A 14,369-nucleotide genomic window follows, 5' to 3' on the forward strand; every position below is an offset into this window, starting at 1 on the left:
CCTGGCTGATCTACTATTTATCGCAAGGAAAAATTCATTTAAAAATACACATTTATTATTTTATAGTTATTTAAAAGAAAATTGAATTTATTAGCTCTTTGTCATCCTGTTCATTTTCTTGATCTGTTATCTTCGTTTCTTTCTTTTTGTAAATATTTCAGTTATATGTAAGCACGAGTGATGAGGATACAGAGTCAACACAAAAAATTTATTTTTTTACCCAATGATATCTTTATCTAAAGTATGGAATCTAGAAGTTTTGAACACATTCTGTTTTGAAGTTTGTTTTGGTAGAAATCACTCTTAAAAAGAAGTCTGTCTCTCTCCTTTCTACAGTTGTATTATTTGTTTGCAAATTGTGCAGTTTTAAAGGAAAAGCAACTATATCTTTTAAAGCAGGATTGCCAAGAGTATCTTTAATGTTAAAAACTTGGCACTCAAATAATGAAACATCATTTAGAATTCTAGAAAGAAAAAGATCATTCCAATCAATGGTGAATAGTTGTCTCCACTGACTTTCAATCATATCTAATTTAGGATGATTTGAAAGTTGTATGGGAAGATCAGAAAATAGAGGACAAGTTTGACTGAGGCACTTATTGGGTGGAAACTTGTCAATTGTTTTTAATTAATGCGTTATTTGGTGAATGTGTAAGTTCTTTGCATGCACTTTTTAAGAATTTGTGACATCTTTTATAAACAATATTTTGAGATTCCATTGAAATTTCATTAGCTTTACTTGCCATAGGAGATTAAAATAAAATAACCAAAAGAATAACCAAAATCAACATTTTCTGTTGGTAAATTAAATGTTCTGGCTATGATCAGGGTAAATTATCATTCTGCCATAGAAAGTGTAATATCTTCAAGTTTTGTTAGGAATTTACAGTGATCAGCATAGTCACTTTGAATAAGTAAATTGACTCTTTCAAAATCTGATTAAATGAGAGATAGGAATGTCAAATTTGTTGGATCTGTATACATTTTCAGGAGTTCTTTAGGTAGATGTTTATTATATGTTGATAAAACAATCTGAAAATGAAGTTTTAAAGACTCCCACTCATCAAGAACTCTTTAGATGCACTTGCTCCTTGCTAGCCATCTGGTTGCAGAGAGAGAAATCAACTAAAGTGGACCCTTTCCATCATTTATTTTCTTATATAAATCCACATAATATTCTTTTTTTAAAGTATACTGAAGAAATCAGTCATAAGTTTTTCTAATCATATAATTTAGATTATATGGTAATTCTTCGAATGCATGCTAACTATCCAAGTGCAGAGAGTGGCAGATGAATTTAATTAATATCACGTTAGGACTATCCATCTTCATTAATGTAAAAAGTGAATTTTTACTTCACATAGATTAGATGCTCCATCAGCACAGGAGCAAAACAATTTCTTAAATTAACACCATTTTTCTAGAAAAAATCTTGCGAATGCAAATACGATGCATTAGCAGTAATCTCTACAGCTTCAACAAGCCCTAAAAACAGTGTTACCATTTTATTATCCTTTTCATTAAAATAAAGAATACATAAGCATAAATGCTTGCAGCAGGAAACATCTGTAGACTCGTCCAATATGAAAGAAAATGAGAAATTATTAATTTCAGTTACTTGTTCTTTGATCAATTAGGGTAAAATTACTTTCTTTATTAATGGTGTGCATTTTGAGTCACAAAAATTTCACAAAATCGCATACACTAAAATTTAGTAGAACAAGTTTGTCAAAGTAGCAAATTTGAGTAAAATTTCATGATCTGGCAATACTAGCAAGTGTAAAGACCAAGTAAGGACTTTTGTTTACATGCTATATATGGAGGTTGAGCTGAAACTTCCATGGTTTTAAGTTTTTGTCATATATTGTGCTGCTAAAAATACAGTACAAAGTCCGAAATTGGACTCATTGGGACTTCGGCGATACTGGATTTGGGATTTTTCCGGATATTAGATCATCAATTTAAATCTGGTGAGATGGTATGCAGAAATTATATAATTAAAAATATGAAATCATAATTTATGAAATAAAGTGCAATTATGATCTAAAGGGTATCAAAATTTACCAAAAAAAAGCTTAATATTTATTTGTTTGCTTTATTAAACATTTCTTTCAATGTAAGTTGTTCAAGTTGCTTCGTTTTATGTGCTAATACTTTCTCTTTAATTCTATAAACAGACATAATTTCTTGTTCAATTACGAAGTTCCACTGTTTAAGTCCTGTAATTGCTGTCGAGAATACCGACTAACTTGTCAATTGAAATCTTTTCATTTTCAATAACTTCTCTGTCACTTTCTTCACTATTGGTAGCAATATTTACCATATTATAGATTTCGCCATACTACAGATTTCGCCGTCTGTTAATTGATTGATGACTGGGGCATTGTCATCGCAATGTAAAACTTCTGTTATTATCATCTTTATATATTACCACTTCTCCACATTTCTTTATAAAATACATTAACTGGAAAATTTCATCTTTAGTTTGTGATATCCGGAAACCTTCAAATTCGCAGCTGTCATCTTCATTGTCCTCACCATGAAATATCATAGATGGCCATAAATTATGCCGAGCATTTTTTAACGTATCTGGAGGCACATCCTTCCATGATCTTGCAATGCTCCACACAGCAGATTTTATGCTAAAATATTTTTTAAAAAATCTTGAATAGTCTTGCCATTGTTCAAGAAATTTAACTGGATTTTAAAAATGCTACTTTATATTTGCATTTCAGCGCACGGACTATTCCGATATCCATAGGCTAAATGATGTACAGTGTCTCACAAAAGTGATGGGACACTTGTGCTTTACAAAAGGAAACTGTAGTAAAATAAATTAAAAAAACACGTAAAAATGTTTTGTGGGTGTGTTTCATACTTACATTTAGTAACAATTATTACATAACATACATTTTCTCAAAATATTAAAATATTAATTTAATAAAAAATACAATTGTTTAGAACGGAGCAAAAAATGGCTCACAAAAGTGATGGGACACTTATTTTTCCATCAAATATTTATCCAAAAATTTTACTTTTTAAAAGGTTTTAATATTTTGTTGGATTTCCTTTTACTTTTAAAACATGATTTAATCTTCTTGGGATGGATTCGACTAATATGTTTGCGATTTCTGGAGTGATTTTACCCCATTCTTCTTGAACCACCAATTTCAATTGTTGTTTTGAAGAAATGGTGTGTTTTCAAATTCTTGATTCCAATTCTTGCCAAATATTCTCTATGGGATTTAAGTCTGGAGATTGTGGTGGTGTTTTTATTATTTCAGGACAGCTATACAGCAGTCTGAGTCCAATGTTCAAAGCAGTGTGCTTGGGGTCATTGTCCTGGTAGAATTTAAAATCGTTATGAAGGTTAAATTTTCGTGCTGAAGATTTCAAATTTTGATTTAAAATGTCAATATACTTGTAGTGATCCATTATACTCTCAATAAAAACAAGATTACCAACTCCAGCGGACGACATACACCCCCATACCAACTCCTCCTCCACCATGTTTTACTGTTGACACCAAGTTCTGTTTGCAAAATTCTTCCCTGGGTTTTCTCCACTTCAAGATTCTACTGTCAGATCCAAATATATTAAATTTACTCTCATCAGCAAATATAACTTCATTCCAGTAATCAGAATTCTTATTTATGTTGGAGTTTGCGAAAGCCAGTCTGAGTTTCTATTCTTTTCACTTACGAAGAATTTTTTCCTGGCTGCTCTACCGTGATATCCAGCAGATCGAATTACTCTTCTAATAGTCTCAGAATTAGCAATTACTCCATATAATGCTTGTAAATCAGAAGCAACTTTAGGAGCACTCATTCTTGGATTTTTTTTTAATATTTCGAACGATAATTCGTTTTATTCCATTGGATAGCTTTGATGGTCGGCCAGGTCTTCTTTTATCCTGAATCATGTGATTCTTTTTATATTGTTTAATGATATTGAAAACTGTTGAATGACTCAAGTTAACTGTTTCAGCAGTTTCTCTAATAGATTTTCCACGTTCAATATGCAAATTAATAACTAATTTTCGAATTTCAGGCAAAGTTTCTTTTTGTTTAGCATTCATGGCTGCACAGAGCTAAAAAACACAAAAATTCCAAAACAAACTGGAGAGAAATACTGCAGACGATTTTATAAATTATTGCCCCCAAAAACTGATTTTATTAATAAAAACCCCCAAAAATATTTTGATTGTAGTAAGTAGTAGTATCTAATGGTGTTCCATCACTTATGTGAGCCATTTTTGCTTCGTTCTAAACAATTTTTTTTTTATTAAATTAATATTTTAATATTTTGAGAAAATGTATGTTATGTAATAATTGTTACTAAATTTAAGTATAAAACAATTATTAAATTATAAAACAATTATTAACAAATTTAAGTATAAAAAATTTTTACATCTTTTTTAAATTTATTTTATTACAGTTTCCTTTTGTAAAGCACAAGTGTCCCATCACTTTTGTGAGACACTGTATGTACAATTTGGAGGGAAGAATAATATGGATACATTATCTTTCACTAAAACTTTAAGTGAAGAATGAGCCAAACAATTGTCTACAATCAGGACTATTTTTGAGTCATCAGGTAAACCAACCAAATTCAAAGGTTGCTGATCCTCGGGTATAAAATGATTTTCAAACCAATCATTCATTAACGCTTGTGTCATCCATGCTGTTTTATTTGCATGATATATAGCGGGGAAAATCGTTACTCCTTTAAATGCTCGAGGTCGTGCATGTTTTCCGATTACGGAAAGTTTGCTTTATAAAAAATTCTCATTAATTAATTTTGCTGCTCAGTGCTTCCCCAAATTCCAAAAATTTTGTCTTCCCTACATTCTGCCGCCGCTTCTGGGTTTATGGTGAATAATATACAGTCAAAAGTCGTTAATTCGGACACCCATAATCCGGAATGATCTATAATCCGGACCTCAAAGCTACAAACTTTCTGCGCATGCGTCGCGTTCACGCATGCGCACAGGCGTTTACGAGAGTGTATAAGACCCTTACAGCTGCGAATATGTTTGTGCGCATGCGTGTTTAATGTGTAACAGAGTTGTACGCTAAGCTAAAGTTATCTAATTCAGTTAATGTTGCAGATTGCGTTGTTATTTAATCTTCGAATTGGATCCGGCTTATTATTTTTTGCAGACTGTTAGAGCAATTTTATAAAAGTAAGCTTGAACTTTCGATTATGTCAAATAGAATTTCCGATATATATTTACTACAAAGCGAAAGTATGTTTTGAAATCCGAAATCTGTTTATCAATTTCACGCTGCTCTGCGGCAGAGGGGGGGGGCAGAAACGTCATTATTAGATTATGATAGATTAGAAAGATTATGTCAAATAGAATTTCCGATATATATTTACTAATATGTAATTTGTATCTACAAAGCGAAAGTATGTTTTGAAATCCGAAATCTGTTTATCAATTTCACGCTGCGGTTTGGAAGTTGATCTGTCAGCACTATCCTTATCTTCAGAGCAGATGTTTTTATTTTATTTGGTTTATAATTCCGTACTAAGTGTAGTATTTCATCTCGATATACTCCGTCTTTGATATGATTTAAATCAAGTTCCTCGTCGTTATAATTCGCTTCCGATAGTGAAGAAAGTGACCCAGAGGTTATTGAAAACGAAAACATTTCGATTGACAAATTAGTCGGTATTCTCAACACAGCAATTATAGGACTTGAACAGCGGAACTTTGTAACTAAACAAGAAATTATGTCTGTTTAATAGAACTAAAGAGAAAGTATTATCACATGAAACGAAGCAACTTACATTGAAGGAAATGTTTAATAAAGTAAACAAATAAATATTAAGCTTTTTCTTTTTGTAAATTTTGATACCCTTTAGATCATAATTGTTCTTTATTTCATAAATTACGGTTTCATATTTTTAATTTTATAATTTCTGCATGCCATCTTACCAGATTTAAACTGATGATCTATAATCCGGAAAAATCGATAATCCGGAATCGCCGAAGTCCCGACGAGTCCGGATTAACGACTTTTGACTGTATCAGTTACCCTTAATTAAAATAGTACTAAATGTAATCTTTTGGCCTATGAGTTTCATTAGCAAAATCTATTTTTAGCATATGAAAAGAAATTTTTGTTGAATTTTTCCTCGTCAACATATGTTAGAGTACAGGGTTATCCAAATTAAACTTCCCCAACTCAGAGGCCTGTGCAGAGTGTTGTATGGGTCATAATGTGATGAAATTTTAAAAACAGACACTTCAGATCATGCGCTCGAGATTGATTAAACAAAAAAAAAAATTAGTACAAGAAGTTGCCGATAGGTGGCGTTACAGATCAACAAGACATTCTACAGATGTTCTATATATGTGCCGTGGTTCTCCACAACTCTTTCCATTCGCAAAGCAGTGTGTTCCACAGCAGAACACAGTAAGTCCACATTAATTCCACGAACACGTCGAATAGTTGCATCTTTCAGATGTGCCAAGGTTGCTGGGTGTTCTCTGTAGACCCGATCCTTTAAGAATCCCCATAACCGAAAGTCGCATGGCGTGAGATCAGGCGAGCGGGGAGGCCAAGCTGTAGGGAAACAGCGACTGATCACACATGCATCGGTAAAAGTTGCTCATAACACCTGTTGAATGCCACGAAGAATATGGGGAGCTGCACCATCCTGCATAAATATCGTGTCCTGGAGGCGGCCACGTTGTTGCAGCTCAGGGATCACAAACGTTGTCAACATGTCCTGATATCGTTTTCCTGTGACACAGGTTTTGAACCCTGTTGGAGTCACCTCTTCAAAAAAATAAGGCCCACTGATGAATGTTGCAGTGAAACCGCACCATAAGTAACCTTTGGAGGGTACAAGGGCACTTGATGGATTGCGCGTGGGTTTTCACTTGCCAAAATGCGGCAGTTGTGCGTATTCACTTGACCATTCAGGTGAAAAATGGGCCTCATCCGTCCAAAGGATGTTCCACGGCCAAGCAGCATCGACTTCCATTCTGGCAAGAAACTGCAACGCAAATGTTTCCCGAACCACAGGATCTCCGTCAGACAGCTGATGACGACTATGGATTTTGTAAGGAAAATAACCGAGGATTCAACGCATCACACGCCAGACGGTCGTATAGGGCATATCAACAGCATGAGAAACAGTTGTCACACTGACAACACCATGTGGCAATTGGTTAGTGGGGTCCATGACTGCCAAAGCAACGTCTTCTACGCATGCAGATTCCACAACCTGTCGTCCTCTACCTCGTAAAATTCCCAACTGTCCCGTTCTTTCGAACTTCTTCATCATGTCTCATAGAGCGTGTGGTGTCATTGGTCCTCGGCGTAAGAGCTTTGTCTTTCAAAGTCGCCATTGGGCATCAGCAGCTGGAAACAACTGCCTGTTTTCCACCTTTGTAGGGCTCGTCTTTTGGATACGTTGCACAGAAGCTTTATTTCTGCAAATCACGTTGCTGCAATATGCACATTACTAGTGTTACAGCACCACCTATCGGAAACTTCTTGTACTATTTTTTTTCTGCAATCTCGAGCGCATGATCTGAAGTATCTGTTTTTAAAATTTCATCACATTATGACCTATACAACACTCTGCACAGGCCTTTGAGTTGGGGAAGTTTAATTTGGATAACCCTGTACTTATAATTCTATAATCATCACCAAGTGGAATGTTTGCATAAAAGGTTGCCATTCTCTTGTTATTCAATTACTAATATAAAAAAATAGACATCACTGCATGAGTTATTACTGAAGATGTCATGTATTGATAAGCATGTGGTGATGAAAGCAAAATATAATAAATAATGACTTGCCAGGTCGGCGTCAGGGATATAAAATAGGTGAATGTTTCGGTTTGAAATGTATGCCAAGCAGGCACTCAGCTACGAAGCCAAATTATTAAACTCACTAATTAATCTTACATGATTTTTTTTCATAACGAGGTATTTTATTTAGTGCCTAAGTGAAATTAAGAATTGGAATTTTTTAAGTGAAAATCTCCACGTGTTTTACTGTGTAAGGAAAAATCAAATGTGCATGCCTACAGCCTACAAAAATAAATAAATAAAAAATAATAATACAGTCAAAAGTCGTTAATTCGGACATCCATAATCCGGACCTCAAAGTTACAAACTTTCTGCGCATGCGTCGCACAGGCATTTACGCGTGCGTGTAAGACCTTTACGGCTGCGAATATGCGTGTGCGCTTGCGTGTTTAATGTATAACGGACGGTATAAGCTTGATGCATGCGCATAGGCATTTACGCGTACGCGTAAGACCTTTACGGCTGTGAATATGCGTGTGCGCATGCGCTTTTAATGTATAACGGACGGTATAGGCTAAGCTAAAATGATCTAATTCAGTTAATTTTGCAGATTACGCTGTTTCTTAATCTTCGAATTGGATCCGGCTAATTATTTTTTGCAGACTGTTAGAGCAATTTTATAAAAGTAAGCTTGAACTTTCGATTATGTCAAATAGAATTTCCGATATATATTTACTAATATGTAAAGGATCTACAAAGCGAAAGTATGTTTCGAAGTCCATTAAACAGAAAGTGGAATTGCTGCAGAAAATGGATAAAGGCATATATCCTTTGATTATCTAATCATTCTGAAATATGTTTATCAATTTCACGCTGTTCTGCGGGGGGAGGGAAACAACGCGGTGCGTAATGAATTGGAAGTTGATCTGTCAGCATTATCCTTACCTTCAGGGCAGATGTTTTTATTTTATTTGGCTTATAATTCCTTACTAAATGTAGTATTTCATCTCGATGTACTCCGTCTTTGATATGATTTAAATCAAGTTCGTCGTCATTATAATTCGCTTCCGATAGTGAAGAAAGTAACAGAGGTTATTGAAAATGAAAAAATTTCGATTAACAAATTAGTCGGTATTCTAGACACAGCAATTATAGGACTTGAACAGCGGAACTTTGTAACTAAACAAGAAATTATGTCTGTTTAATAGAATTAAAGAGGACAAGTATTATCACATGAAACGAAGCAACTTAAACAACTTACATTGAAAGAAATGTTTAATAAAGTAAACAAATAAATATTAAGCTTTTTCTTTTTGTAAATTTTGATACCCTTTAGGTCATAATTGTTCTTTATTTCATAAATTACGGTTTCATATTTTTAATTTTATAATTTCTGCATGCCATCTTGCCAGATTTAAACTGATGATCTATAATCCGGAAAAATTGACAAACCGGAATCGGCGAAGTCCCGGCGAGTCCGGATTAACAACTTTTGACTGTAATAATAATATTTGTGGCTTTGAGGTTAGATCATTCTGGATAAAGGACGTTCGGATTTTGGACTTTGTACTGTACCATGTGTATAGAAAATAAGGAACTATATTTTCTAAAAAACATTACTTTTGGTAAATGTATTAACTAAATTTTTCTCATTTATTCATGTTTTTTTTTTCTGTCATACCATATTATTTTTATTATTTTACATTATTGAAGGTGTTAAGGGAACAAGAGCCAATATAATATTTATAAATTTGCAGGCCTGGTTTTGAAGTTTTAAATACAGAACATGCTTCTTCAACTGTAGTAGTGCAAATAAAGAAAGAAAAGCCTGTGCTCAGGTGAAAACAAAGTGATAGCTTCCGGTAATTATTATTCAGCAACTCGGATGTTCCACATTAATTTAGCAATGGTTCTGTTTTATAGTGAGATGGTAATCCTAAGCAAACCATAAATTATTACTGCTTTTCTTTTCTTTTTTTTTTTTTTTTGAACCTATTAGCTAAGCAAGGCAGTGACAGGTGTACAGTTCCATTTCACTCAATACTCAGTGTGACTAAGTAGAAGCTGCTCAGCTTGCATTTTGTCTCCATTTATGATGTTTGTCATAAAAAACACCATCTAGTAACACATCTGTGATCAAAAGCAAGTTTCTTAAACTCATCTTTGAATGTTTGATGGCGAGAGTGTTTTCTTAAAGTGTATGGACCCAAAAAGTTGAGTTGGAATATTTAATTTCCTTGTAAATTTTCATAATGTTGCTAGTTATGTGAGTGTTGTATAAGATTCTTAAGGAAGAAATTTAGCTTGCAGACATACATATTTATTGAAGTGTATGACCATGGGTGTTTGAGACACTATAGGGTGGAGGGAAAAGTAGGTGCTATCTATAACTGATTAGAGTCGCTAATATCTAACACCTTTCATGGCACAAATATTGCCACTAATAATTGAATAGTGAGTGAAACTGAATTATTGAAGACTGTCTATGCACAGCATGCCATCTTGCTTCTTCATGAGCAACTTTTAACTATGACACTTTGTCTGTTCTCGGCAGCAACTGATTGTGTTCCCAATGGGTGTGCTCGTAGCAAAAAGGTGATGGTATCACCATCTTTCTGTGGGGATGGGGGCATCCCACATTTATCTTCTATTTTTCTGCATAAGGCAGCTTCTGTACATTTTGTTTTCAGTATCATCTAGCATTGTAATGTCACTTTTTGGGCCTATTGCATTTGTTGAGTTATCAAAATTCGTAGCTATGGGAAAACACTAGAACTAGGTTTTGATTTTTGCATACATAAAAACATATTGTGAATTCATTTTTAATTCTTTTTTCTCAGGTTCATTGAACTTTCGGACACGCTAGTAATAACATGCTCTTTTGTGGTGGTTATTTAGAGCTTAAATTTGGACTAAACAGAGAAGAAATTATTTTACTTAGGTATTATCCCATCAAGTTGCCAAGTAGTGAAATTTAGCATAAAATATGGATAACCATTACCTTTAGAAATCTGCGGTAATAATTGCAGATTAATGACCACTGCTGAAATTTCTGATAAGTTTCAGAAAACAAGTGAAAAGTATAGTGAGTAAAGGAATTAAAAATTTGAGAAATGAATTGCATTTGAAATGTAAAGTGGAATTCTTGAAATATCTAGCCTTTTAGGTTAATGTTTAATTTTCACTTTTGTCTTCCTAGCTGAAATTCATGAAGTATTATTGTGTAGAAAATGGGAATTGTAATATTTTAGATTTAAAATAAGATATAAAATGTGGATTTTGGCTGTTATTTGTACCCAGATCCTCTTTGTGTACAGGTAAATGCTATCTGTAAATGGTTGTCAACTATGGATATTTCTGCTTTACAGTAATACTGAAAGGATTTGGCTTGACTGACTATTTTTATTTAATCATGATACTCAAGTGATAATTCCTGTCCTGGGTAATTTGATTAGGATTTAACTAGATACATAAGTTTTTTTAGGTGGCTTGCATTCCAATCAAATGACAGTGGAGGATGTCTTTTAGCCTCCTTTAATATATTCTTTCCCAAAGGGGTTTGTTACTTTTTCATTTGAATTTTCTTTTTAAAATTCTTTATATAAAGATGTTATTGATCTGCAGTATGCTTTCATACTTTCACATTTAAAAATGTTAATTTTTTTACTTTCAGCACAATGAAAGTTCCCAAAGAACTCACTTTTCGTTGCAAATCATCATTTGATAGATCTGCTGACAGCTCAAAAATAGGTTATCCTGCTGCTAATGTTCATGCATCTAGTGCAAGATTACGTCTTGATGCCAAAGTACTTGTTTTTGTTGAAACTCAATATTCACATTTGGGACGACAAATCTCGGAGATACTTGAAGCATCTCGTATCAAGTAAATAATTTTTCTTTTTCCTCTATACTTATCTGTTAATTTACTTAGTTATTCAAATTCACTTATAATAAATTGTTTTCATAGTCTGATTTTATAGTAATTAATGTCTTATATGAAATTTGTAAAATGAAATTGCACTTAAATCTGTAAACTAAAATCTGTAAACAGACTGCATGTCAGCAATACTAGTGGTAAGAACTTTTAAAGTGTAATTTGTGAAAATTCTGCTTTTAATTTAAAAAAAAAAAAAAAAAAAAAAAAAAAAAAAAATCAAACAAATATGATTTAAAAATTTTCCCCATCAAATAATGAAAGAAATATGCTATTTGTAACCAACATACTGTCAAGCCTGTTAATGACTGAGTAGCTACAATAAGGCGTAGCCAGATCACTGGCAGATTTATGAGGTCCCAGTCGCAAATGGCTCCAGGTTCTAAGAAACATCCAGGTGACTGATTTTTTTTGTTTTTTTTTGTTTGTTTTTGTTGTTAAAGGAAAGAAATAGTAAATTTATTCTATGTCTTAAAAGAAAGGACTTCCAGATATATAAGTTTGAGGGCCCCTTTTAAAAAAATCTGCCATTGTGCCGGGTACTTGGCACAGTGCATATTATTGGTATTCAGCACTTGACTTTGGGCTCAATGCATGTGAATGAAATGTACCTTGCTATTGTAAATTTTAATACTTACTGGCTAAAATGGCCACTATGCTTAGTTATCAAAATTGACAAACTAGCTTGCGTAGTCTGTAACATGCATATTTCATATCTCATTAAAATTTTATCCGTTTTGACAAAGAAGGAGCTAAATTATTATTATTATTGTATATGTTTTTGTTTTTCAGCTTTCTCTAAAAAACTCCCATGGATGCATTTTTTCTTAGCTGTAGCTCTTATTTTGTTGCAATTACTTCTTCTGAAGTACTTTTTACTTCCTTGTACGAAGTAAAAAGGAAGTATTGTAATCGCAAAACGTTTCAGGCAGCATATTTCAACGAAAATATCCATTTTGACCGCTATGGAATGCAATTTAACGATGTTTTTGCGTCATATCTGTACGTAAGAACAGAATAAAATACTCTTTTCCTTCAAAAAAATTATAAAACTGCTTTAAAATTAATTCTGAAGAGAATTTTTCGTGGCGTCTGTACGAATATATGTACGTACATTCCTCGCATAACTCAAAAACGAGTAGCCTCAGAACGTTGAAATTTTGTATATAGGACTGCTATAATATGTAGATGTGCACCTCGTATTTTGGTAGCAGTCGGCAGCACCAAACGTATATAAATATATTTATATATATATCCACTCTATTACCCGGCTCAGTGATCTCAGTTTCTTTACTCTTATATGTTTGTAAATTGTACATTTTTTGCTTTAAAAATGATTGAATTATGTTGTTTTTATCTTCCGGTTAAGGATTTTATGCCTTTAGTAAATCTGTGTGCAATACTTTTAGAATTATCAGCAATTTTAAAGTTGTTTAATTGCCGCTAAACCTGTTTTTAATGGCGGCCATTGATGTTTACATTTGAAACAGGAGACTAGTGGATTTGTTGCCAATCTAGAGAAACTTAGCTTCGCAACAACAAAGATAACGCATTCATTTATTATTGCCAATTAAATCGGGCTTAATTCTTTCTGGAATTTATTTGAGGAAATAAGCGTTTGATCTTTACTTCGTAATTTTTAATATAGATATTTTGAGTTTTTATGTATTTTTGCTTTCTCGCAAAGTGAGAACTGAATTAATTAAATGAAAAATACTCAATCGTCTGTGAAAAACTATTTCTGTTTTGTTTTGTTTGCTTAATTTCTTTTATACATAGTTCTAGCTTTATTATAGTATTTGAATAGAACATGTGGCAACGATTAGATAGTTCTTCAAATGATATACATTTTGTGCATTCTGAGTTATATTATGAATGAAATATAATACTGTTAAGTAAACCTAGCGCCAGAGTGTCGCTATGGTAAACAAAGTGAATTTTAAAGAACGCATTTATTCTATTGTGGTTTATGCGCTGTCAGCGAAGTAGTTTTAATTCAATCTAATAAGTTTAAATAAAATGCAAGAAAAAATGCGTATTATTTAATATTCCGTACAAGGAAGTCATGTGGTGTACACATCAGATTTTTTACTTTTTAATTTCAATATAAAATGGTTGAAAATGGGAGTGACTAGAAGTTAGGTTATTGGAATATGACAGACAACATGAAGGCTATCACCTAAATACATTTTTACTTTTTAATTTCAATATAAAATGGTTGAAAATAGAAGTGATTAGAAGTTAGGTTATTGTAATAAAGCAAAGCGCATGAAGGCTGTTGCTCAAGGAATGCTTTTGTGGAGGACTTTCTAAGAGAAACTGATTCATGTACATGACACATGTGGGAAAACCATGTAAAGCAATAATGCAGCTAACTTATTCAATGGGATCAAACATAGGTCAAACTTCCAGTATTCAGTAGTCATAATCACTCAACCATTGAGACTTTGAGGTAACATTTAGAAGTAATCTGACTTCAATTTTCTTGAATTATATTCAGATGATATTAGATTTCCTCTAAATATTCAGATGATATTAGATTTCCTCTAAATATGTGATTATTGTATCAAATTTTTCATTTTTAGAATTCAGTATATAATGTAATATGCAATTTATATTTTATTCATTTTGTCAGGAATCTAAAACATATTTATTACACAT

At 32.9% G+C, this 14,369-nt stretch overlaps 1 protein-coding gene across 2 annotated transcripts in view; it reads left to right on the plus strand.

Moving 5' to 3' along the window:
- The window catches only part of sfl (N-deacetylase and N-sulfotransferase sfl), a 272,440-nt gene that overhangs the window by 192,481 nt on the left and 65,590 nt on the right, over positions 1 to 14,369 (plus strand). For both annotated transcript variants that reach the window (XM_085821789.1, XM_085821788.1), the window contains exon 3: positions 11,448 to 11,657. In XM_085821789.1, the coding sequence (XP_085677915.1) occupies positions 11,448 to 11,657 (210 nt within the window). The remainder of the gene's footprint in view (positions 1 to 11,447; positions 11,658 to 14,369) is intronic.

The sequence above is a fragment of the Stegodyphus dumicola genome, chromosome 8, assembly GCF_044657685.1.
Source record: "Stegodyphus dumicola isolate Sdum_Otavi_A_Nest chromosome 8, ASM4465768v1".
NCBI classification, from domain to species: Eukaryota; Metazoa; Arthropoda; class Arachnida; order Araneae; family Eresidae; genus Stegodyphus; species Stegodyphus dumicola.